At 40.2% G+C, this 24,470-nt stretch overlaps 2 protein-coding genes across 2 annotated transcripts; both read left to right on the forward strand.

The window, feature by feature from the left end:
* The first annotated feature begins 270 nt into the window (after positions 1 to 270).
* On the forward strand, positions 271 to 14,893 carry mapk3 (mitogen-activated protein kinase 3). Its single transcript, XM_042391935.1, has 9 exons — positions 271 to 1,173; positions 2,610 to 2,792; positions 4,295 to 4,484; positions 6,590 to 6,706; positions 6,798 to 6,912; positions 7,002 to 7,133; positions 8,777 to 8,886; positions 9,891 to 10,019; positions 11,824 to 14,893. Exons 1-8 carry the CDS (start codon positions 962 to 964, stop codon positions 10,008 to 10,010), a joined length of 1,179 nt encoding a protein of 392 aa, XP_042247869.1. The 5' UTR covers positions 271 to 961; the 3' UTR covers positions 10,011 to 10,019; positions 11,824 to 14,893.
* Positions 14,894 to 17,208: 2,315 nt separating this feature from the next.
* On the forward strand, positions 17,209 to 23,969 carry gdpd3a (glycerophosphodiester phosphodiesterase domain containing 3a). Its single transcript, XM_042393180.1, has 10 exons — positions 17,209 to 17,347; positions 18,044 to 18,086; positions 18,398 to 18,533; positions 19,239 to 19,284; positions 19,438 to 19,556; positions 20,536 to 20,625; positions 20,863 to 20,996; positions 21,176 to 21,235; positions 22,080 to 22,131; positions 23,284 to 23,969. The coding sequence occupies exons 1-10, from the start codon at positions 17,209 to 17,211 to the stop codon at positions 23,410 to 23,412; spliced, it is 948 nt and encodes a 315-aa protein (XP_042249114.1). The 3' UTR covers positions 23,413 to 23,969.
* Positions 23,970 to 24,470: the final 501 nt, after the last annotated feature.

A 24,470-nucleotide genomic window follows, 5' to 3' on the forward strand; every position in this document is an offset into this window, starting at 1 on the left:
ACTGAGGATGCTATGAAATTGCTCAGGGTTACTGTCTTTCATTGGTAGCTCACAGGGTCTTCCAGTTAGGTATGGCCTATTCACATTTTTAATAAATTGTTTAATAAATAAATTTGATTTGAACATTACATAAAACATTTACAAGAACTGGCTACTTTTCAAAGACTTGTTGAATAAACTTTACATTGGCTCATTTTTAAAAAATCTGTACTAATTTAAAATATTGTACAAAATTAAAATAAAGTATAAATATTGTATATTTCTAATGAATAAAATTTGTATATTTTTTAAAATCCATGTGATACTTCACTAAAAGAAGACCAACTACCGCTACTAAGGTCACATGATTTCCTGTCAACCGAGGAGGCGGAGGTCCAAGATGTCTGCGTTCATGGCCGCCATTTTGTCTGCAGCTAGATACTCTTGACTGAATGCGCTGTGATGACATAAGTTATCACAACGTGAAATGCCACAATTGGTCCAAATCGCAAGCAGTCTGTTGATTTGGCCATTTCATACGAAAAAGTTGCAGTAATTTAGCGAAATTGCAAACTCTCGCAAATATTGCGGAGATTTCTTGAATTTTCGTTGATTATTGCGACCGCAAAAAAATCACAATTTCCTGGGGGGAAATGGTACACAACGAAAAAGCCTCTTAGTTGAACTGTAGCCAATAGATTTGACCCCGCCCACACAAGCCACCCTAGTAAGCATTTCTAACGCACCTGTATTACCGTAGTTTGGCACGCGCATTTACGCTCGGTGCTGAGACCAAATCCGCGCTCGTGCACGAAATCCATTTACACTCGGGCAGCAGAGAGGGCCGTGATCGAGTCGCTCTGCTCCGGCAATCAAACAATCCGCTCGGTTAAAGCCTCGGACGGACGTGAGACGGCGCAGCGAGCAGCGGCGGAGCTCCGGTTAAACACTCTGACAGACCGGGACGGTTCGGAGAGGAAGGATGGCGGATTCGAGCAGCACCGCGGCGGTCGGGGCCGCAGGCTCCAACAGCGCTGCTGCTGCCGGGCCGACGGGCACCGCTGCGCACGAAGGAGCGCCCGGGGCTGCGGGAACCAAGACCGCGTCCGAGTCCGTGAAGGGCCAGATCTTTGACGTGGGCCCCCGCTACACGAATCTGTCCTACATCGGGGAGGGGGCGTACGGGATGGTGTGGTGAGTTGTCGTCGCTGTTGGGCTGCTGTAGCCTAACGTTAAATCAAAGTGCTAGCTAACAAAAAGCTGTTTTTATTATTAAATAACGTTACTCCCAGCCAGCTAACTGTAGCTGCTGTATTCAACAAACCAGTAAACGTGAGTTCAGTCATGATGTGTGTTTTTTACAACAAATGTCCAACATTCAGACATTAAAGCAGACCATCCTGTTGTTAGCAGGTTAGCAGACTTAACTTAGCTACAGGCGTGGCTATGAGCTTTACAGGAAACAAGATCGGGAGTGATTGCGCAGGACGTAGTTTGCTATCCGATGAGAAATCTTTTGCAAACTGCATTTGACCGCAAATGTAACTTAGTTACCGATACAGCAGTTTTATACGTCCGGGCATCGGTCTACCAATCACATTAATCTCTCCTACAAGTCTGACTGTTAAATATTCAGCCTGCAGCAAAAAAGGCTGCTGCTGCAGAGGATGCAAGTGGGACTTATCAATCGCAGTGAGGCCTTTCCTCGTGTTATCGCTGTATGTGATCTACAGCCTTGCGTGGACATGTTGAGCAGCCCTGTTGCACTTGATATCGATACCAAGTCATTGCTTTCCAGGCTGAACCGTGAATGAGATCAGATGTGACAGTGCAAAGTGGATGTTAGCAGTAGAGCTGGGCCCACTCCGGCAGCGTAAACCACAGTGTAGATAACTGTCATCCCCCAAAACAGGAGTGTGACAGCATAGTGCTGTTTTGTTTGTGTCATCATGGTCATGTGATTCACCGTTGCAGCATTTGGTGTTTGTAAACATTGTCTACACCTAGCTGTTGGTACAGTAAAAGAAAACCAATTAATGGTACGATCTGCACTGTATGTTCATCATAATTCAGGTGTGCAGATGTTTTGTTGCAGTTTTAACTAACGTATCCAACCAAAACTGATCATTCACGTCACAGTATTCAGCCATTAGAGAAAATACATGTGAACTGTGTTGTGCAATCAGACAATATGCTTTTACCAATAGGAAAGATGTGATGTAACTGTTGTTCCTGTTGAGGGTGAGTGTCTTGTGTTTGTTTTATCTTTGAAAAATAGTATTTGGATGATGTGTTTCCATAAAATTTTGGCCTCAAAACTTACAGGAGGATTAACAGTAAGCTCAGAGTCACAGAAACACAGCATCCACATCTTTTCTCAGCACTGCCTGGTCTCCACCTACACCACACTGATGCTGCACCTACACTCAGGCCTACACCTACAGCACTTCACAATGTACCACAGCAGAAAGACATGTGTCACATGTGCGGCATGGCAGCGCAGGCCGTCTGCAACGCCCTTTTTCAAAGCACATTATCAGCCCAGTTTCTGATATCGTCATTGTGTGTGAGCTGTGCAGTGTGTAATATGAGACCTGTTTTCTGCTTCTTTCCACATCCTCCCTATCCAGCTCTGCCCTGGACAACTTGACAAGCCAGCGCGTAGCCATCAAGAAAATCAGCCCGTTTGAGCATCAGACGTACTGCCAGCGCACGCTGAGGGAAATCAAGATCCTGCTGCGTTTCCACCATGAGAATATCATCGGCATCAACGACATTCTCAGGGCACGGCACATTGACAACATGAGGGATGTGTATCCTTTCACGCTTTACAGGAAGCGGCTCACTGCATTCGTTCATGTTAATGCATGTGACACTTGGTTTGAAAGAATTTTATTTAACAATTGTGTTCTGTGTTTAGTGTTTGACAGTTGAAAGCATTTCACTCCTCCGTCAGGTCGTGTCACTACTTCTGACAGACACAACTGTAGTGCTGCTTCGAATTCTGTAGTTTTCATGAAACTGTAATTTTCCCACAAATTCTCTCGTGTCTTTTGAAAAAAAAATATCAACAAGCTGCTTTTTTTAGTGCTGTACTTACTGTAAGTGTAGCACTCAAAGTGTCAATTTAAACTTCTGTTCATATTACATTCAGTAATCAGTAACACATCGGTGTGCAGTGACTTCGATTGTCCTTAACTTGATTATGAGGGCTTTGTTTTTTTCATTTTAATTGTGTAGCTTTGAGAATTCTGCACTGAAAACACTTTAAAATATTATTGTGGCGCATGATGAGGCTAAAACAACTAAACAGCTTCAAGATAGACAAAGAGTTCATTGGTGCAGTTGACATTTGTGGTTGGACAAGTTCTTGCAAACTAAATTTAGGCGACATATGAAGTATAAAGTTCAATTGTTTTGAGCCGCTTGTTTTGCTGGTCATTGTTTTGAATTGCGGTTTGTTCATACATCACAACGTTGTCATAGATATTTGCATATGTTACAATATTCCAGAGTGTAAAATGTCAAAAATACTCAGTGATGTGAACGTGCAAATGTTTTAACCCTCTGAAATGTGTCTATACAATTTCAGCTTTATTCTGCTAATTATGTTTATCCAGCACCCTCTAAAATAGATCATTTGATTCGGTTTTAACAGCGTGTTTGCTGTTATCATTCATGTCAGTCTTTCCAGACAGCGTCAGTGACAGTAGTGACCATTCGCAGAGCAGCTAGCGGTTGACTGTAGGCACGGCCGGTCAGCGAGTTGCTGCTACCCTGACAGTTCTTCTGTGAAAAGCTGCTTTGTCTACTGAAAAAAGGGAAAGCAAAATCTAAGATGTCCTTGTACTTTTTGTGTCTGTTTTGTTTGATCTGCTTCATTGCACCACTTTGTGTGTTGTTACTGACTTGTGACGTCTCGGCACCGACGTTAGTTAGTGGTTCCATTGTGTATGTAGCTCAGCAGGTAGGAGCATTGCTCTCCCTGATGTTTTATTGTCTGTGGGACATTTCATATTTCAGTAAGAAGTTGCTTCGGTCACACTAGTTTAAGGTTGTTCGTTTATTATTTGAGGAACAAATTTATTGCACCACAGTTGTTGCACCTATTTGACCAACCAGACTAGTTTTAAGTCTTGTAGTCTCAGTTTCTCCTACAAGATGTAAGTCTAGACAACCAGCTATTTTAATATGAAGTATGATTCAAAACTCTTAAATCTGTCGCTGGTTAATTTAGGAGAAAATCTTCAGTCTTATGCTTCAGTGGATACTATCGGCCCTGCTGTTGTCCTCCTTAACCCGTACGTGCTCCCAGCTACATCGTGCAGACTCTGATGGAGACAGACCTGTACAAGCTGCTGAAGAGCCAGAGGCTGAGCAACGACCACGTCTGCTACTTCCTCTACCAGATCCTGAGAGGCCTCAAGTACATTCACTCGGCCAACGTGTTGCACCGTGACCTCAAGCCCTCCAACCTGCTCATCAACACCACCTGCGACCTCAAGGTCAGCTGTGCCTCCAGACACACACACACACATGATATCCATTTTGTCAGCAGCCTTTTCCCCACTTCAGAAATAAAGAGGATTTTTGGCCATAATGTGGAAATCAAACATTAATATACGGTACATTTAGTATAGTTATTAAACATTCCCCTCAGAGTTAACACAAGTTAAAAGTCTCACACAGTGCATTGAAGGCAAATGCTTATTTTCAGTTAACTACACAAGAACCATAAATTTATTTAAAAGTGGCACCAGTAGCAAGTTACACCAGCAATCCCAGGAATGTTGGATGTGGGTGATGGATCGACCCAAGTCCTTCCTTTCTTGGCCCTGCCAATGAAGCCAAGTTGTTACTATTTAAAGGTGACATATAGTGCACATTTCCAGGTCTATATTTTTATTCTAGGACTCTACTGGAATATCTTTGCATGACTTACAGTTAAATAACAAAAAAACTCCTTATTTATCTTACACTGGCCTTTTATAAGTTCAGCCTCTGACAGGAGCTAAAACAGCCTGTTTTAGCTCCTGTCTCCTTAAGGCCCCCCCGCCAATGAGTCCACTCTTTTCTGATTGGTTAGCTCCTGCAAATAATCAGACACCATCACGAAGAGGAAGTAGAGGTAACATTATAAACAGAACTTTCCGAGCAGACTGAAGTCCTAGCTTTTAATTTGAAGGTGGCATTTTTGCATCAATAACCACAAATTTTGTAACTTTGACCTTGTTTAACATAGACATCCAACATTATAACAGCATACTAATGACAGAAATTCACAAAAGGCATGATATGTCCCCTTTTGAAGATCTATTATATAGATAAATATTAGATAGAGATTTAAATATCTTGTCAGTGGTGATATATTTTTAAAATATAAATACTGAGTCAAACCCTGTGTTGGGGATACTCCATAGTAAAGGACTCACGACTAAAAGACTAAAAATCATCAGGACTGTAAAGGATATACTGATGTATGTGTCTTATTTTAGCAGATAACTGGCCAAATGTAAAGTGGCCATTAGTTAAATATTCCTGGAACATTTACAATAGAACTTTTTAATAAGGATCTAAATTAATCACATTTCTTGTCCTTGTAGGTACTTATGGTAAGGTTAGGTACCTACCATTATCTAAGAATCGAACAGCGAGGGCTTTTTTTTAATGGCGTTTTCCATAACACAATACAGCAGCAGGAAGTTAAGTGTTTTCCTATGTGAGGGTTGTGACTCTGGCTGCTTCTCAGCTGGCAACATGCTGATTTCTCCGCCTCCACAGTAATGGATATTCAAATTCCCAACCTGAACAAGCTTATAGCTGATTGGTAATAACTGGAAGATGAAGAAGAATAATTTACTTCGACAGCTTTCCTATATTTGAAAAATGTTAGAAAGGAAATATTTAGCTAAATGGAAGTGGTTTATGCCCAATCAGATCACTGGGGGTTGGTCAAAGGTATGATGGGTGAATTAAGCATCACAGATTTGTGATGTACAGTCATGAAAAAGGATCTAAGAACTGACAATATATTTAGAAAAGTAATAATAAACTGAGAGGTGATCCATCGCTAATTACACTTCTGTTTAGTTTGTTCCATTAAAGACTAATTTGTCATTAGTAGTGTAATTTAAAAAAATAACAAATGTAAACATACGTATGCCATTGTTTCCAGTGGATTTTTGAGTGAAAAGGGGCTCTCTTTGCTCTTTGCCGCGTTGTACAGCTTCAGAGCACACTTGTGAACTCTCAGCAGCCAAACATCAATCCCTGGATTAGTTGATCATGTGGGAGTGAGTGAAGAACAAAGGCAGCACATGTTGCAGTGGCTCTCTGATACATTCCACTCTCGGACAAAAACATATGAAGTCCTTTAAGCATAAAACCCTATAATCACAGCTACACTTTTTAAAACAATGTTCTTTACTTCTAATGTTACTTAATGTGTGCATTCATTTAGTATATGCAATGTAGTACAGTACAATTGATTTACACATTTTCTTTCAAATTCATTTGAAAGAAAATGCTCTTTGAATTGTAAATATGACCCAAAGTGGGACCAGCTGGCAGACTGATGTTTCTGACCTCTCACCATTTGTGTCGTCCTCAGATCTGTGACTTTGGTCTGGCACGGATAGCCGACCCCGAGCACGACCACACAGGTTTCTTGACCGAGTATGTGGCTACACGTTGGTACAGGGCTCCAGAAATCATGCTCAACTCAAAGGTAGGCGTGAGTTTGTTTAACTGATGTGGGTTTTGTATCTGACTGGAGAGTCTCTCAGTTTGTTGACTGTCCGTATGTCTTTGTGCTTCAGGGCTACTCTAAGTCCATCGACATCTGGTCAGTGGGCTGTATCCTGGCTGAGATGTTGTCCAACAAGCCCATCTTCCCTGGGAAACACTACTTGGATCAGCTCAACCACATACTGGGTGAGACGATGTTTTCACTCATTTTTACAAAATGTTAACAACATGAGAAGCCATATTTGAAAGTGTCCCTCATTCTCTCCTCTGTGCAGGCGTCCTCGGCTCTCCATCTCAAGAGGATCTGAACTGCATTATCAACATGAAGGCGAGGAACTACCTGCAGTCCCTGCCCGAAAAACCCAAGATCCCCTGGGAGAAGCTCTTCTACAAGGCGGATTCAAAAGGTTATTCATTTATAGATATAGAACGTCAAGGGCTCAAGCAAGAAATATTTAATGGAAGTAACACAACCTGTAGACTAGCAGATTCGAGCAACAAAGGGTTTTCTTATCAGTGATAAAGAAAAAGTAGCACCAATGGTCCCTGGTACAAAATATGGTCGCCCGTAACTGCCTTTTAAAAGTCAAATTCTACATTTTTATTAACCTAAAAATGTTTTTGTATAACAGGCTTTTAATGGATGACTATGTTGGGTAACGAAGCTCGCTAATATTAGAGCTTTAAACGCACAATATGTAATTTTCTGCTACTAGGCGTCTCTCATTCAAAACAATAACAAAAGATGGAGTTTGATGATGTCGCGAAGTAGCGTGGGATCATGGGAGTTGTTGTCTTCGTCATTGCAGTCAGCTTCTCCTGGTTAGGATTCCTTCAGTTTTCATTGTTCAGGCGGTTTTTACTGGGAGCTGAATTACCCGCAGACGTCTCCTCCTCTCCAAACAAACAGGGTCTGTGATTAAAACCAGCAAAACACTGAATAAAGCAGTTTCACATTAAAAAGTAGTGTTTCTCCGACGCTATTTGGCAGAAACAGGATGTCCAGAGGGGCTGAGAGACGAGCTGCTGTTAACGTTTGCTCAGCTTGTTTTTCTCATAACTTCAGATCCAGATGTCCGATGGCTAAAATCCTTCATCCAGCTAACATATATATATAGTCAAAAATGACCAAGATCAGAAAATAAGGCATTAAATGTGGTGTAAAATTGAATGAGAAGTCAATTTATGACGCCAGAAGCAACAACCACAATGACCAAATGAAACGGACCGTTACCTTTTTATTAGAGTTACGGATTTCTCTGGGTTTGAAACACATTGGAAACATTTGGGATAATGTTAGTATACAACTCAACAAAATATATAACATTCTAGTTGTTTTTAGACATTTTAATGCGGAAAAGTGACATATTATAGCTGTAATAAGAACATTCTCTGGAGTGGTAATATATCACATTGCAAAATTAGCCTGACAGTAATATCTACTTAAAATTAGGGCTGCAACTAATTTTAACTAATTATTCGATTAGTTGTTTGGTCTATAAAATGTAAATTGTCCTGACCATCAGTCACAATTTAAAGATATTCAGTTTGCTATCATAGAAACCAGAAAATATTCACATTTTAGGAGCTGGAACCAGATCATTTGGACTTTTTTTTTTCTTGAGGAATGAAAAGATTAATAGAATATCAAAATAGTTGATGAATAATTTAATAGTCGGCAACTACTGAATTAATCAAATAATCTTTGCAGCTCTATTTTAAAATATACAGTATATGGGACTATAAAATAAAAAAAAGTTATTGTAGCTTTAACTTAAATAACTGCTATTAAATGTATTGATTTTTAAATAGATGTTAACACAGAATGTAAAAAAGAAAGAAAAATAACAACCATAATTTATATAGAAATATTATAAAAAAATGAATTTTAATAACTGTCTAAAATGTCTTAGTTAAATGTGTGCCTTGTTCAGTAATAAACTGATAAATAAACAATACAATAGAACAATAAATAAAATGAAGCTTGATGTTATATTCCTGCACAACCTGCTGACTGAACTAACTAAAGCTTTTCATTTATCTAACGCAGCTCTGGACCTGCTTGGCCGCATGTTGACCTTTAACCCCATCAAGCGCATCAGTGTTGAGGAGGCCCTGGCTCATCCTTACCTGGAGCAGTATTACGATCCCACGGATGAGGTACGCACAAACACGGGTGGAGCCATCAGTTCAAGATGGTTTGAGTTATTCCTGCCAAAACTGCAAACTGCAAAAAAGCAGCAGAGAATATTCTGCAAAGCCCAGAGAAAGAGCAGGTTTAAAGAATAATTCAATTTTTCTAAAGGGTAAAGATAAAAGTTTTAAGAACAACACCTTTTTTTGAATGCTCCGTCTATCAATATTAAAACCGTGCTGCTGCACTGGAGAGATTTGCAGAAAGTGAAGAAACACAACACATAAAAACCACCTCCTTCATGTTAACCACATATTGAGATTTGCACAAATGTTGGATGCAGAGAAGCTTAGTTATTCAAACATACAGTGGGCATGTTCGTCATTGTTTTCAACCATAAGCCAGCAATTTAATAGTGAGCCACTCTGCTTTGTGCTGGGAAGCCTCTTAGCTGTGCTTGGAATGCAATTAGTGTTAAGTTTTTCTCCACGGTTAAGCTTGAGAGAGGTTCAAGAATGTAATCACGAATCACATCTCGGTTTATGTAAATGTTGACAGTAGAAATGAAAGTTCCCTTGTTTTTACTTTCTGACTACACACCCATCAACATTGAATTTTTGTAGCTTCACAGCAGTTATTTGGACACAAAGCTCACATTAAATTGTACTTTGTTTTCTGCTTTTCTCTTTCTTTCTTTCATCCGGATCACTTTTTGTACTTCACCATTTGGGCCACATAGCAGCAGCAGCAGTAGCAGTAGCCTTAGCTTTTTTTTTTTTTTTTTTTCTTCCTAAACCACCACTGCTGCTGTTTTTATTTTGAGACTGCTGGTTCTCATAACTTTGATAATTGTGTGCAGGATGCTGCAACAGTGTAATAGAAATAAACAGTTGGCAAACAGCACTTCTCAATTTTACCACCACCAAGACTTTGCAAGACTTATTTTTTTAAAGCTATATTTTAAGGAAATTGCTCTTCTTCAAAATGTGTGTGCGTGTGCGCATGTGTGTGTGCGTGTGTGTGTGTGTAGCCGGTAGCAGAGGAGCCCTTCACTTTCTCCATGGAACTGGACGACCTCCCCAAGGAGAAGCTGAAGGAACTGATCTTTGAGGAAACGGCTCGTTTCGTGGAAAACTACCAAGGCTCCTGAGACACACAGGTACATGAAAAAGCCATTTTTGGTTTTTTTTGTTGTTGTTTTTTTACACCCAAACGCACACAGCAGGTAGCAGAAAAGAAAAGAAATATTAAATAGTAAGCAATTGTTACCCAATTGCAATGTCAGTCCAAAGCAAAACAACAGTGTGTGACAGAAAGCCACATGTTTTATTTCATTTGATGTCTGATTTTTCTTCAAACTTTAAGAGCTTTGAGTAGAGACGGTTGTGATTTGAGGCCACTAGGTGTCAGTGGAGAACACGCCATTCGTGCATGAATTCAAACACACCCAAACCTCTTCAACAGCAGCTTTCACAGATAGTGAACGTGTTAACCGCCACACAGCTACAAGAGCACAGTAAACATGTAAAAACCAGAAGCTGTTTTCCAAAAATGGTGACTGCTGAGTGTTATAATGAGACAAAAGGCAGACAGTGACTCTGAAGACGAATCCTCACCTGCAGACTAATACTGTCCAGCGACCAGTCTGAATGCATTTGCTGCTATCAGCATATTACTCAACCAAAGCTTTATATGTGGTGAGGAAATTAATCTGAAAAATGGACTCATGTCCTGTTGAGTTAGTCAACAGGATGTGGGATGCCACTAAATGTATTTCCACAGATGAGGTTGGGTTTTTTTGTTGTTGTTGTTTTTTTTTCAATTCAACTCAATTTTTATTTATATAGCGCCAAATCACAACAAAAGTCATCTCAGGGCACTTTTCACATAGAGCAGGTCAAGACCGTACTCTTTAATTTACAGAGACCCAATAATTTCCCCATGAGCAGCACTTGGTGACAGCGGTAAGGAAAAACTCCCCTTTAACGGGTAGAAACCTCAAGCAGAACCTGGCTCTTGGTGGGCGGCCATCTGCTTTGACCGGTTGGGTTGAGAGAGAGAAAGAAAGAGGGAAAGGGGAGGAGGGGGGGACAGAATAACAACAATCATCATAACAACAACAACAACAACAACAGCAGCAACAGCCAGGGAAGGATGCCAACAGGACTGTGAAGGCTCGGCCCGGAACCCAGGGTTCACTGCAATATGAGAAAGCACAAAAAAAAAACTCCGGGGAAGAAGCAAACTTAGTGACATGCATTGATGTTAAATGAATGCATACAGATGGAGAGGAGGAAGAGGAGGAGAGAGGAGCTCAGTGCATCATGGGAAGTCCCCCGGCAGTCTAGGCCTATAGCAGCATAACTAAGGGCTGATCCAAGGTGAGCCTGGTCGGCCCTAACTATAAGCTTTATCAAAAAGAAAAGTTTTAAGCCTACTCTTAAACATAGAGAGGGTGTCTGCACCCCGGACTGAATCTGGTAGATGGTTCCACAGGAGAGGAGCCTGATAGCTGAAGGCTCTGCCTCATCTAAAAAACTAACATGAAATTGAGAGAAAAAGACATTTTTTTGGTTCATTTTCCAGCTTGCGGTCTTGTTTTCTTAGTTTTGACCGTCATTCATTTGAACTTTAATAACCTCCAACTCGCCATCTTACTGTAGGATGTAGCAACATTGCTGTAGTGGAGTCCTTCAGACCAAGCGACAAGAGTGTTTAAATTTAACTTAATTCTTACATATTATTTACACGGCGGGGGAAAGTTGAAGTTCTGCTACCATCCTTCGATTTTAACAATTACTGCAAAGTAAAACAAGTCAAATCTTATCACAAATGTTTGGAATGAAGACAAAAATGCTTTATTTGAAAGGATTATGTCTTTAGGAAGTAATGGAAGTTAAAACGTATTACTTTTTGATTTTCTAAATGCATTTCTTCTTTTTTTTCTCTTTCTTTTTTTTAAGCCCTAAAGAGTGACAAAGCCACCCAGAGGCTTGGAAGCAGAAGAACCCAAACGACATGCTAAAACAAAAGAAAAATGCATCTTCAACAAACAAACCAACAAAAAGAGAAAAACAACACAAGAAATATGAACATTTAACTGCTTATCTTTCCATTTCTACTGCAAGAGAGCTAAGTTTAACTTTGATTTCTGTGGTTGGGTGGGGTGGTAGTGTCCGTCGTACTCATACTGTTTCAGTTTTGTCCATGTTGGACTCTTCACTCCTCTCATTACACGTTTTGTTTTTCCTGTTTAATGTTCCTCCTGCAGTAGCTCTCCTTCTCTCTCCTCTCCTGATCAAACTCTTTTTTTCACCTCTCCTCCACCTGTTTGTCTCTCTTCTCTCAGTCGCTCCCTCATATAACTCATACTACTGTATTAACCAACACCATAACTCTCCTGTCTTGCTCCATGTAAATTAGAACCTGAAAAATCGAGGGCTAAAAGAACGGGGATGCTAATCAGGTGTGTGTATGTACATACAAAAATATAAAAGCTTTTTTTTTTTTCTTTTTTTTTTTCTTTTTACGTGTGCTTGTCGCAGTTTTCGTTTGTACACCGTTGTTTGAGTGTTTTTCGGATCAGTTCAGAGTCGTATTTGTATGTTTTGGGGTTTATATTTGCAAGTCATTTTTGAACACTTGATTTTGAAACAAACATTTAATGTTTTTACTGGCATGTTGGCAGGTTTATAGATTTCTTTGTTGTCGCTCTTTTTTTTTTTTTTTCTTTTCTAAAAAAAAAAAAAACAACTGTATGATGTTCATATGAATGCATGCATTCCTGAAATTAACCAAAGTGGCAGAGAGATGCAAGGAACTTATCTGGGAAGCAGCTATGAAATATCTGTTTTTTTTGAATTCTACGGTTTTTAAACACATTTTTCTTGCTCTGCCTACAACTCGCAGACAAACTGTCGGTTATATTCAGGAGGCGCTACATAATTGGGACAAATCAGATCGAAACAAACACCTTTTAAAATATAGTTTCCCTGATTCAAATATTACAACAGTGATTCCTACATAAGCCCCATTTTCCAGAATATTCAAGTTGTGTTTTCTTACTACAGTCCTTCCTAACATAACCCAGATTTGCAGTAAATTAGGAGACTTTAAATATCAAAGATCAATGATTTATATTCAAGATTGGAAGTTGAAGCATCAGTAGAAACAGCACAAATATCATGAGTATAAAAATATGAGACACTGGTTCAAAAAACAACTGCACATGTTTTGGCTCCTTTCCACAAAATATTAAGGTCAAATAGCTGATCCAGTGTCAGAATGACATTCCTGTCGTAAATTACATTCCTGTGTGTCTCCTAACATCACCCTGAAGCCCCTTGAATCCTAAATTTCTCTCAATCCTGCATCTTCAGATACATTTCTAAGGAGCACATCATCTGGAAAATGGGGCCTGGTTGACAGCATCAACCTTGTCATCCCACCACGCTGTTTTTGACAGCGTTCCTATCTTCTACTGTTTTGCCCCAGTACGACTGCATAAAGTCTAAAGTGTACACACGCTGGTGCTTAACTGGCAGCGAAAACTTAAATCTAAAGAAACTTTTAATATTCATGAATTTGTAGTGGCCACTCTCGAAAGAAGAGCAAGTGCAATTTTCCAACAAGTATTTTCAGAGCATGATCTCTCAGTGATCCTTTACAAGAACAGCGTCTCTTTTACAACTACTGAGAAAACCGTACATGTTACAAACTCATCAACAAAGAAATAGTCCAACCACGGCCAAACAACCATCATCACTTCACGCTTGTGTATATATCCGTTCGCCCCTCTCTGCTCGTTTTTCTTTTTTTTTTTGTGCCCCCTCGCCTCTGTGTTTTCCCGGCTACCTGTTAACATGCTGGATGTTAATTCTTCAATGTGGGTGATAAAGTGCCGGGGTGATGTGTTCACTGTAAGGATAAGGATCTTGTGAGGACGCCTGCCTGGCTAGCTGTGCTAATAGTGGCATGTGTATTGTTCCTGTCTGTCTCTGTTCTCCTCTTCTCTTTTGCTCTGGATGTGACTGTACTTAACTGCTGCTTGGTGGAGCGCCACCTGTGTGGGTCCAGCTCAGTCTGCACTAATATTTGCCTGTTACACTGGGACCAGTATAAATAATGGACCAACACATGCACTGGATCCTCTCTCAGGGCAGGCCCGTGATGCTGAATAGACCCAGATCTGGAGCGTTCATTGGCTTCGCCCTCTCGCAGCAAAATTTTTTTTTTTTTTTTTATTTTTTTTAAACGTCACAGGCTGTTTTTCTCAGAAGCCATATAGCCAGCACTCGGCGTGTGAGGCTTTTTGGTGCATGTGGTGAAATTCACTGTTTTGTTCACCTTCCCAACACTCACCACGCTTTACTCAAAGGGCTGTCTCCTCACCCTCTTCCTCCTCCCTCTTTCTGTTCTTCGACGAAGCAGACTTTCTAACCCATCATCACTGACTTTTTGCTGCCGCTTTCCTCCGCCCTCCTCAGAAAAATCTACGTCGCAGGTGGCCGTACGAGCAGGAAAACTCGCTCCAATCACATGTCTCAATCAGCACGCCTGCACTTTGTCTTTCCAGCCACGCTCGCTCCCCGTCGAGGTTGTTTTTGTTTGTTTGTCGGTTGGGTCGGTCTTTCCCTCCCTGTCTCTGCTCGCTCAGCTTTAAGTTTCACCTGCTGCGTGTGTGCTTTTTGTTTGTTTGTTTGTTTTTTTTGATTGTCTGCAGTAATTTATGTCTGTGTACAAGTGTTTGTGTATCAGTAACATAAAGCCAAGACTCTTTTTCTCCTGTATGTGTGTGTGTGTGTGTATTTTGGAAGTGTGTACTGTTTCTTCACAGCTTGGGCACTCTCCCTACAGTTACCTGCGCTTTTACACCTGTGGGACTGTGTTTTTGTTTTTGTTTGTTTTTTTTCTTTCTTTTTGACCAACACAAAAACAGTCAGACAGATATTTTGTATGCATTTCATATGTATATTTGGCCACCTGTCAGCCGGGCCCTGCTTGTTTTTTTTGTTGTTGTTCCCCCCCCTGCCACCAGACCAAACATCTCATTGGGTAACCATGGGAACGAATCAAGAGGACCACAATACTCCTAACACACACACACACACACACACACACACACACACACACGCACACACACACACACACACACACACGCACACACACACACACACACGCCGACTGTGTTGGTTTTGCTAGGAGGGTCCTCACAACATGCTATGGGGTTATGGTCCTCACATGTATAGCAAAACAGGTATGTGTGAGTGTATCTGTGTGTTTGTGGAAAGTTGCACTTAAACGCACCGTATACATTCACACAGTATCCACGAGTCTAACGGCCTGTCTGTCACGAGGCCGGTTTCCAGATATTGTTGTTTTTAAATGGCTGTTCTTATTATTGCTATTGTTGTTATATTGGTGAGTTGTTGTATTTTCTTTTCTTTTTTTTTCTTTTTTTTTTTACATAAAAGGGAGTTAAAGTTGTGTCTTTTTTTTATTATTAGGATGTTTTTATTTGTATTTTTTTTCTTCCTTATTTCTCTTATGGGCGTGATAATTATTATTGGCAGTGTTTTCAATCTTTCTGAAACTTTTTTTTTTTTTTGATTTCCCCTCCAAGATCTTATAAGGAATTATTTTAAAAGAAGATATAAGTAGATTGTCAAAGAGATATGAGTTATTGAGGGTTATAGTCTGTATATTCTATGGGTATTATGAATTAAACGATTAACAAAGAAGCAGAATTATATACATATAATTAAATAAAATTTCCTGATACTGTTCTGATTGTTTGTGAGTGTCATTTCTTTTTTCTCCCCCCTCTTGTGGTCTTTTGTTTTTTTTCCCCAAGATGACGCTATCACTGAAACTGAGTAAACATAGTAAAGTAAGCCTGAGAGTCGTGTGAATAACTGTTCGGCAACTTGCTTTTCCGGCTGTGCAGCTTTTCCCATCTTCCTTGATAACATGTCTCAGCAAGGCTTCCACCTCCGTCCCTGACATTCCCAGAGGCTTTGGCCATGAACAGAATGACAGCGCACGCGCGTGTGCGCTTAATGTTGGCTGGATATGCACGACAGCCGGACAACAAAAAAAAGTAGGCAAGCAAGATCCATCTTTTAAAATGACCAGGACACACACATCCTTTGTGTGTCAAAAAGCTGCAAATGAGAGAAAACGCTGGAAAGTTTTGCATTGCGCTGCAGTGAAAACCAGGCTTGTTGTAATGTTTCAGAGCCGGCTCGGCCAGTCGCACCATTGTTTGTCACATTCCAGCTTTGTCATTGAATGCAAACAATACAGTACTTCACACTGCTGACTTTGTACTGTATATATAGTGGGTGTGCATGCCGGACTTAATTGTTTTCATATTTCTGGCCTCATGGGACAATGTTGAGTTTACATATCTTCACACACACACCACATCCTTTGTCAAATACACTCAGGCGAAGACACCTGCCTTCCTGCCTTTGTCTTTCCCAGTTATCAGCCCAACCATCAGCTACAAACTATGTCTGTTCTTCAACTCACCTGCAATCTGAACATTAACATTAAATCTGGAAAGCACAATCAATACGAACAACTCTATTTTCCTGATTTTGTACCACCTGGAGGTCTATCAAGAGGATCATTTAGAGCACTACCTCTTCCTCCCAACAATGAAGCAGAATAAAAGAAATCCTAGAAAAGTGTTGGCAAACATACAGTGTTCTTTATCCTACAAGTGTTGTTGGAGTTTTGACCTCTTTAGACTTATTTCCCTTCTCCATGCACCTTGGAAGTAGATGAAGTTGTGTCAGAAACCCCTACTGTTGCAAACATGCCCTGTCCAGACACATGCACACAAGCCATTGGTATTCCAGCTGTACAAAAGAGGTGAACTAGTAGGACTATTGCCACAGGCGAGGGAGAGGCCAGTGAGAGAGAGAGAGAGAGAGGTGAGGTGAGCTGGTGCTTCATTAACTGACCTTTACCACTCTGAAGGTTTCAGATGTCTTTGCTAAGAGTGAGTGAGACACACATTGATTTGGGAGGGGAGAAAAGGTGAGGTATTTCTGCGCAATGAAACATTCATGGAACACATTTCTGTCTTACCAGTCTGTCGAGTTTGTTTTTTTTATTATTTTCCAAGGAAGACCGAGAGCAAGGAGGTAACTGGAACAGGTTGACGTCAGTCAAGCTTTTGGATCTGCTCATTTATCTTTAGAAGAGCAAAGGGCGTTGTTCCTCATTCAAGAGCTTAATCATCTTTTGCTGGACAAAGACACACTTTTCTGCCAGTTTTGTTTGCTGGTGACTCTGTCTTAATACACTCAGTGAGGTCTTGCAGAGACTCAGTGAGGAGAATGAGCAGTTTTTTGTACTTCGTCCTCCCGGCGCTGGGAGGATACACGCTCAGCTCGGTGTACCTGCTGAAGAACCCCCATATTCTCCACAGGAAGAAACGCACAGCCTTCTACTGCACACACATCTCGCACAGAGGAGGTAAGCGGACGTCTGCCAGGAGAAGAGACCCCTGACGAAGCTGTGTGGCTCAAAATCGAAACACCTGTAATCCAGCTGTGAACAGTCAGGATGTCAGGAATGCTTACAAGGAGATAAGGAGACTATTTAAGCATTTCTGTTTTACTTATCCACATCTTCACTTTCACCAGTAGCACACTGATGCCCTGTGGGTTATAGAATGCATTAAAAGCTTTCCTGTAGTGTCTCTGATGATATTATGTTATTTCAACTAAAACAACCTTTTATTTTGCAGCTTAAAAAGTTTTTTTTTTATTTTTATCAGCAGTAAATAAAGGAATGAAAATGTTAAAAGTCAACAAATACTACAAGGTGAAATCAGAATGATAACTTCCTATTTATAGTGTTGCAGTGAGAAGGACGGTGATATCAGTGGCTCATTGTAGCTATCTGGAAAATATGACTAATATTTTTATACCAGATGTTTGAATACTGAGCAAATAAGACAGTGGAGAAAGTTGTGCAACCTAGAAGTTGTTGCACAACAAGTTGTCATTGTACTAAATGACATCTAACGACATGAATATTCTCAGAAAGGAGCTAACAGTAACACAAGTTTGACAAAAAGAGGCTTGGTTTAGATATTTTCTGTATTTTGGGACTGATCGGGGCTCTCCTGCTACCATCATGAACCCTGACTCCTCTGTTTGTTGCCAGGATGTGGAGAGAGGATAGAAAGCACCATGGAGGCGTTCACACAGTGAGTACTAAACTCAAGCAGTGACATGCAGCTCCCAGAAAAGCTGTAAAAGAGTCAGATTACATTCAGGAATTACAGGAAAACAGACTCTTTAGAAAGTATGACCAACTGTGCACCGTCCAACTTTGTCTGATTTTATCTTTTAGGTAGAAATTGAGTCATTACCACTTGCAAACTGTCTCATATGAGAGATCCTGGGGTTAGTAAGGTTTCACAGTTCTGTAGGGAATCAAAGTTTTCTCGGTCTACAGGTAATAAATGCATGTATTTTCATGTTTGATCCTTTCCTGCATCTTGTTCTTTGTCTTCAGTGCGGTGGAGAAGGGCACAGAGATGCTGGAGCTGGACTGTCACTTGACGCACGACGGACATGTGATTGTGTCACATGATGAGAATCTGCTGAGGCAAACCGGCCACGACGTCACCGTCTCCTCCCTCAATCTACAGGTGGGAGGACAGATCCTGCAGGACCGTTGGTTAGGACAAAGGTCGTGCTGAGACAGCAGCTCTGGCCTGGACCAAACAGAGTCCAAGTGGTGGTTTGTTGCCCACCATGTTGGCATGGATACGGTTTCTTCCCACACAAAACAATGAGATTCTCAAACATTTATAATACTGTAATTACATTTACATTTCGGATAAGTCTTCTGCTCTAGTTTAATTGCAATGTGCAAAAATAGCTGCATGCAAACCCAAATATTCTGTTTAAACTTACCCATGATGCCTTGGAGCAGGAGTGTTAGGTTAGCTGGTTACTACAACGGGTGCAACTGCTTCTTTTACTTTACTGGGTGTTTTTAGTGTAGTTTGCCAACTAAGCTCATTAATGTTACTGTGAGCTGGTGTGTTATACTATATTAAAACATACAAACGTTGTCATTGTCACAGTGAAAGGACACTTTTTTTATTATTTTTTTTCATTCACAGTAATCAGTGTAAATGTTCTGCTGTTTGTGTGCATCTAAATTATTCCTCAGAGGCAATTTCTGAGTGAATGAGTGTTTAAGTATTGGAACAGCTATGATGCATGTAGCAATTCAGTTCAAACAGATGATTATCCTAAAATATATTTTAATTCTTTTCATGGTGACTGTTATAACCATTATCACAATGTTTATGTTATAATTATGCTTCTCTTGTTAACTCTTTTAGGATTTGCCTTTGTATAAGAACAAACTGGAGGTGACATTTTATGCAGGTGAGTTTCTCCTTCTATACTCTAATTCTCAATCATTAACAAAAAGCCATATAATGAAGAAGTAGGTCAGTGGGAGTGTGTATGTGTGTGTGTGTGTGTGTGTGTGTATGTGTGTGTGTAATGTGTCACTGTCCTTTTCACTCCTCCCCTCAGGTCGCTATAGCAGCGGTACAGACAGGAAGTTTGCTCTGCTTGAGGACGTGTTCAGGAAGTTCCCCGAGATTCCTGTTAGCATTGAGATCAAGGAGAACAACAGCCAGCTGATAAAAAAGGTGCAGTACACCCAAAAAAACAACAATAACAACACACAACTCTGACCACAGCACAATCTCAGCATCTTCACTAGAAAATGAAAGAATCCCCCAAAGTCAAAGGAGAAAATGTTGATTTTCATCTGTAATATTCAACATCAGTGCTGGACACAAACCTCAACAAACATTTAAACTGTGATACAATATTTGATATGAAAAGTGTTCCTCAAAAGCCAGAGACATCTTGAAAGATGTAAGAAAATCAAGAAAATATGTAGCATTGCTAAAATTAAACAGACAAAAATGAAGTAAGCAATAGAGCTAGCAATACTCAAAATTATTCCATAAAATGAGTAACATGGCTTTAGATTTTTTTCCCAAAAGGGCAACAGATATTAGGAAAGCACCTCATCAAACCATATAAAGGTTTCACAGGGTTTAGGGCTGCAGTTTGTGTGCAGGTTTTAAGTGTGAGGGCCTTGGATACAAGCAGTCTCTCACTGGCACTTTGTGAGGCTGAAGATGAATAGTTTTTTATTTCAGTGTGTCACAGATGTGTTTAGTGGACACACTGATAGTTCTGAGGCTGTTCGTTTGTGGTGCTTAGCAACTATGTAAATGTCAGTCCGTCGCATCCGCTGTTTGTCTATTCTCATGAGCAAAGCGCTTGAAATCTGGACTTCACGTTGCTTTAAAAACATGTAGCTCCGTTTGAAGTTGATATGCTTGTGGACATAAAGCCTGATATGACTCTCAAACTTGACTTTCTTACTTAATAAAGGTTCTTTTTCCTGAAGTGTTCTCAGTATTTTGTCCACCATAGTTATACCTGATGTCTCCTGCTCACAATTTGCCCTGAAAAAAAAACAGAAATACCTGAGATGTTTGTGTTTTCATCAATATTTTCTGTGCAACTGTGTGTCCGTCTTGTTTTACACTTTCTTAATCAATTTGACTCACATTCACATCTCATCTGTGACCCTCCCTCGTCCGTCTGCAGGTATCCGAGCTGGTTAAACGCTACCAAAGGGAGGATCTCACTGTCTGGGCCTCTGTGAGCTCCAGCATCATGAATGAATGCCACAAAGCGGTACATGAACCACCTGGGGGAGACAAAGTTACTTGTGCAGCATCATTCTACCAAATCACAAACATTACATTCTCTTCACACTGTTATATTTCAAATTAAACTGTTTGCTTCGTAACAACATATTCACATAAATATCTGATGGTATTACAAGCTTCTGGTGGTCCGTCACTCCCCACATTCAGAAAAACTGTAGCAGTGTCGGCACCCATCTGTCTCTGTCTCTCCTTCTCTTTGTAGAACGGCTCCATGCCGTACAGTTTCACTATGAACCGAGGCGTTCTGCTTCTTCTTCTCTTCTACAGCGGCCTGCTACCCTTCGTACCGCTGGGAGAGAGTTTACTGCAGTTCTACCTGCCGCGCATCATCAACAGGTGTGGCTGCGGGCATGTGTGTGTTCATGCATGTGTCATTACACAGTGAAATCCCAAATCTGTTCATAAAGAGAGAGCACATTTCTCTGCTCGGACTATACCACTCTTATGTTATGTCAGGTGTGAGACAAATGTGTGAATGTGTCTATTGTTTCTCTCTCTTTCTCTGAGCGCGGCAGGACGTTCATTCCTGAGAAACCCATCCTGAGGAACAAACTGGTCATCTTTTTGTTAGAAAAGTGAGTGAAGTTTCCAAGAATAACATTTCTTACTAGTCATTTCAGAGAAATTTTTTTTAAAGCATATGGTAGTACATATGCTGATGATGTACAGTACTGTGCAAAGGTTTTAGGCACTAAAAGTAAAGTGATGATGCTGTCAAAAATGATGCCATGAATAGTTTTTACATATCAATTAACTTCATACAAAGTTCAGTAAACAGAAAAAACCTATAACAAATCAGTATTTGGTGTGACAACGCTTTAAAACAGCAGCAGTTCTCCTCAGTACACCTGCACACAGTTCAAGGTATTTGGCAGGACGGTTGTTCCTGCATCTTGGAGAAGTTGTCACAGTTCTTCTGTGGATTTAGGCGTCTCAGCTGCCTCTGTCTCTTCATGTAATCACAGACTGACTCAATGATGATGAGATCTGGGCTCTGTGGGGGCCGTACCATCTGTTGCAGGACTCCTTGTTCTTCTTGTTGATGAAGATAGTTCTTTATGACTCTGGCTGTATGTTTGGGGTCGTTGTTATGTTGCAGAATAAATTTGGGACTGATCAGACGCCTCCCTGATGGTGTTGCATTATGGATAAGAATGTAAACATCTTAAGTGCCTAAAACTTTTGCACAGTACTGTAAATCACGTAAAAGTCAATATATGAATATAAAAATGAGCCTTTATCTTATTCAAACTAAATATACAGAGGTTGATCTATGCAGAGTTACAACCTTTTGGGGTGTAGCAAAGCAGCTTATGAAGCTTAAATACACCCCAGGACATAATACTGATTTTTTTTTTTTTTGCTGCTGTTTATGTAAAGCACTACATTTTTCATATATTTTTTATGCTGTCATTCCAGAGTAACTATGAGAAAGAGTCTCTTCAAACACCTTGCAGCTCGTGGAATTCAGGTATGACGTCATTATCATAAATGTATATAGTATATACCTAAAGGCAGTAGGCAGGAGTTTTTAAAGTGAATTACAGGAATGCGTAGGATTGTGAAACAAGGATTGTGAAATATGAAAAGGTTAGATAAAAGGAAACACAATTATTAGAAAACAAATCAGATTTGTGCAGCTCAGTGTTGATCCAGAGCTTCAGTGTCCATCCAGTTTTCAGCCAAGCGTTGGAATGCATTATCCTGTGCCGCATTTGGCAGAAATGTACATCATATCACCCCACTGCTCATGGATCACGCATACAGCTGTGTGCTTGTCAAAAAAAAAAACAATACATCAACCTGCTTATCAAAACACTGCTCTACAGTCCCTCTGGTGGTCAAAACCTCAACAGGGGAACTTAAAGTTGTATTTATCTTCATAAATCCTTCATCTGATGATGTAGTCATGGATTAGTATAAGTAGAAGGACAAACCTCAAATTGTTTTAATCTCCAAATACAACAAAGACACTTTCAAACCCGAAAAACCTGTTTTTTTTTTCATGCTACTGCTGAGCCCATGACTGCATTATCAACTGTAGGATTTAATTCAACCCAAAAACATCATGGTTTAACTGAGGAAATACTTCAGCCAAGACAAACAGTCCTGATGTGACTAATCTCTGCCGGGATGAGATCACCCCCATCGCCAGGCCATGAGTGGTCACTGAATAGTTTGAGCATGAAAACAATTGAAGTCATATGCTGTTGCCTTATCAGCTGCCGAGGGCCTCACCGCATCTGAACACTTGAATGAGTGATTATGAAGTAGTGCTTCCAAGAAAAGGTCTTCTCTGCATCATCCATATAAAAACAGAGGGGTGAGATTTCCTCCAGAAGAGCTCCACACTCCATGATATACTGCAATAATATCATCTATTATACATCATGACAGACAGTAGCTATACAAGGGTGCATTAACATAAAAAAGAAATTTTTTTTCCCCAAAAAGAAAGAATCCATCATATGTTTAATGGTTAATGTGCATAAATTCATTGCATATGTTAGTATAAGTACAGTATTGTGTATATGTCAATAATGCAATGCTCAAAATTGCAGGAAGTTATGAACGTTAAACAGTGAAATGCATGATTTAAACTTTATCATATCTGTAATTGCAGGTACATTTGTTTGTGTGCAACAAAGATGAGGACATAAAGGCAGCATTTGAAGTCGGGGCCACGGGGGTGATGAGTGACTACCCATCTCTTCTGACCAGCTACCTCAGCAGACACGGAAGTCAGGAGTGACTTCCACACATATCTGCTCATGATATCTCAGAAATGGTCCCTTTCTGATAAATGAGGATTGTGTAAAAATAAAAAAGAAAGCATGACTGTAAGAGAAAAGTAAATATAAGAGGAGTGTGAGGCATTTCCTCAGCTATGCCAAGATGAGTCAGAGACTTGTTGGTCTTAACTATGAGTAAACTCATTAATCTTAAACCTTAATCAATATTGATTGAATCACTTGTTTGTGGTTCATTTGTATGGCCTCCACCCACAATCTTTCAGACACCTCCCAGTGTTTAAAGAGAGTCATTGATTTTTTCCCCAGCAACAAATCTGACTATTGCTATGGTGAATATTTAACCAGCTGAACCATGTGACCTGATAAACTATTTCTGATGATAAGAGAGTAAACGTGACATTGTTTTGACTGTGTCCGATGTTATTTTCTGCCATTATTTGATTGGTTTCAGTACGTGTAGCACTTAATAAATAAAGTATCTGATACAATTGATTCTCATGTGTGCTTTATTTGCATGAGGTATTGAGATAAACAGAACACAAATGTGCGGTTGAAAAAGTAAAGATAAGAATAATAGTTCTATGAATACCGTTACTGATGTAGCAAAGTAGTAGACTTTGTTGTGCATTCGACATTTCATCTACTATATATGCACATATACACGGAAGGTTTAAATGTGCAGTAGACCTCACCTGTGTCCTTGTTTCCCCAGGCCACGGTCAAAGTCCAGCTACACTGCTGTGATAATAATCAACCAGTCTGTTGGTGAAACAAAGGCTGTATTTTTCTGACCTGGTTGGCTGTGCCTTGCAATGTGACAAGTGAGTTAATGGAATATAAGTGGATCAGTGGAGTCTTTAATACAGTACAAGGAGCAAAGGTCTGCTTCTAGTGACCCAGCAGAGAAAGGAGGCTCTTGTGATCACAGCGATCGGACACTGAAGTCATGTCCGCACTGATATTATGTTGGTGTAAATACTATACTGTACTATACTATACTATGTTTGATTTCTTACCTGGAGGGAAGACTTTTCAAACATTTAGATCATAATGTTGG

This window comes from Thunnus maccoyii, chromosome 18, assembly GCF_910596095.1.
Source record: "Thunnus maccoyii chromosome 18, fThuMac1.1, whole genome shotgun sequence".
Taxonomy (NCBI): Eukaryota; Metazoa; Chordata; class Actinopteri; order Scombriformes; family Scombridae; genus Thunnus; species Thunnus maccoyii.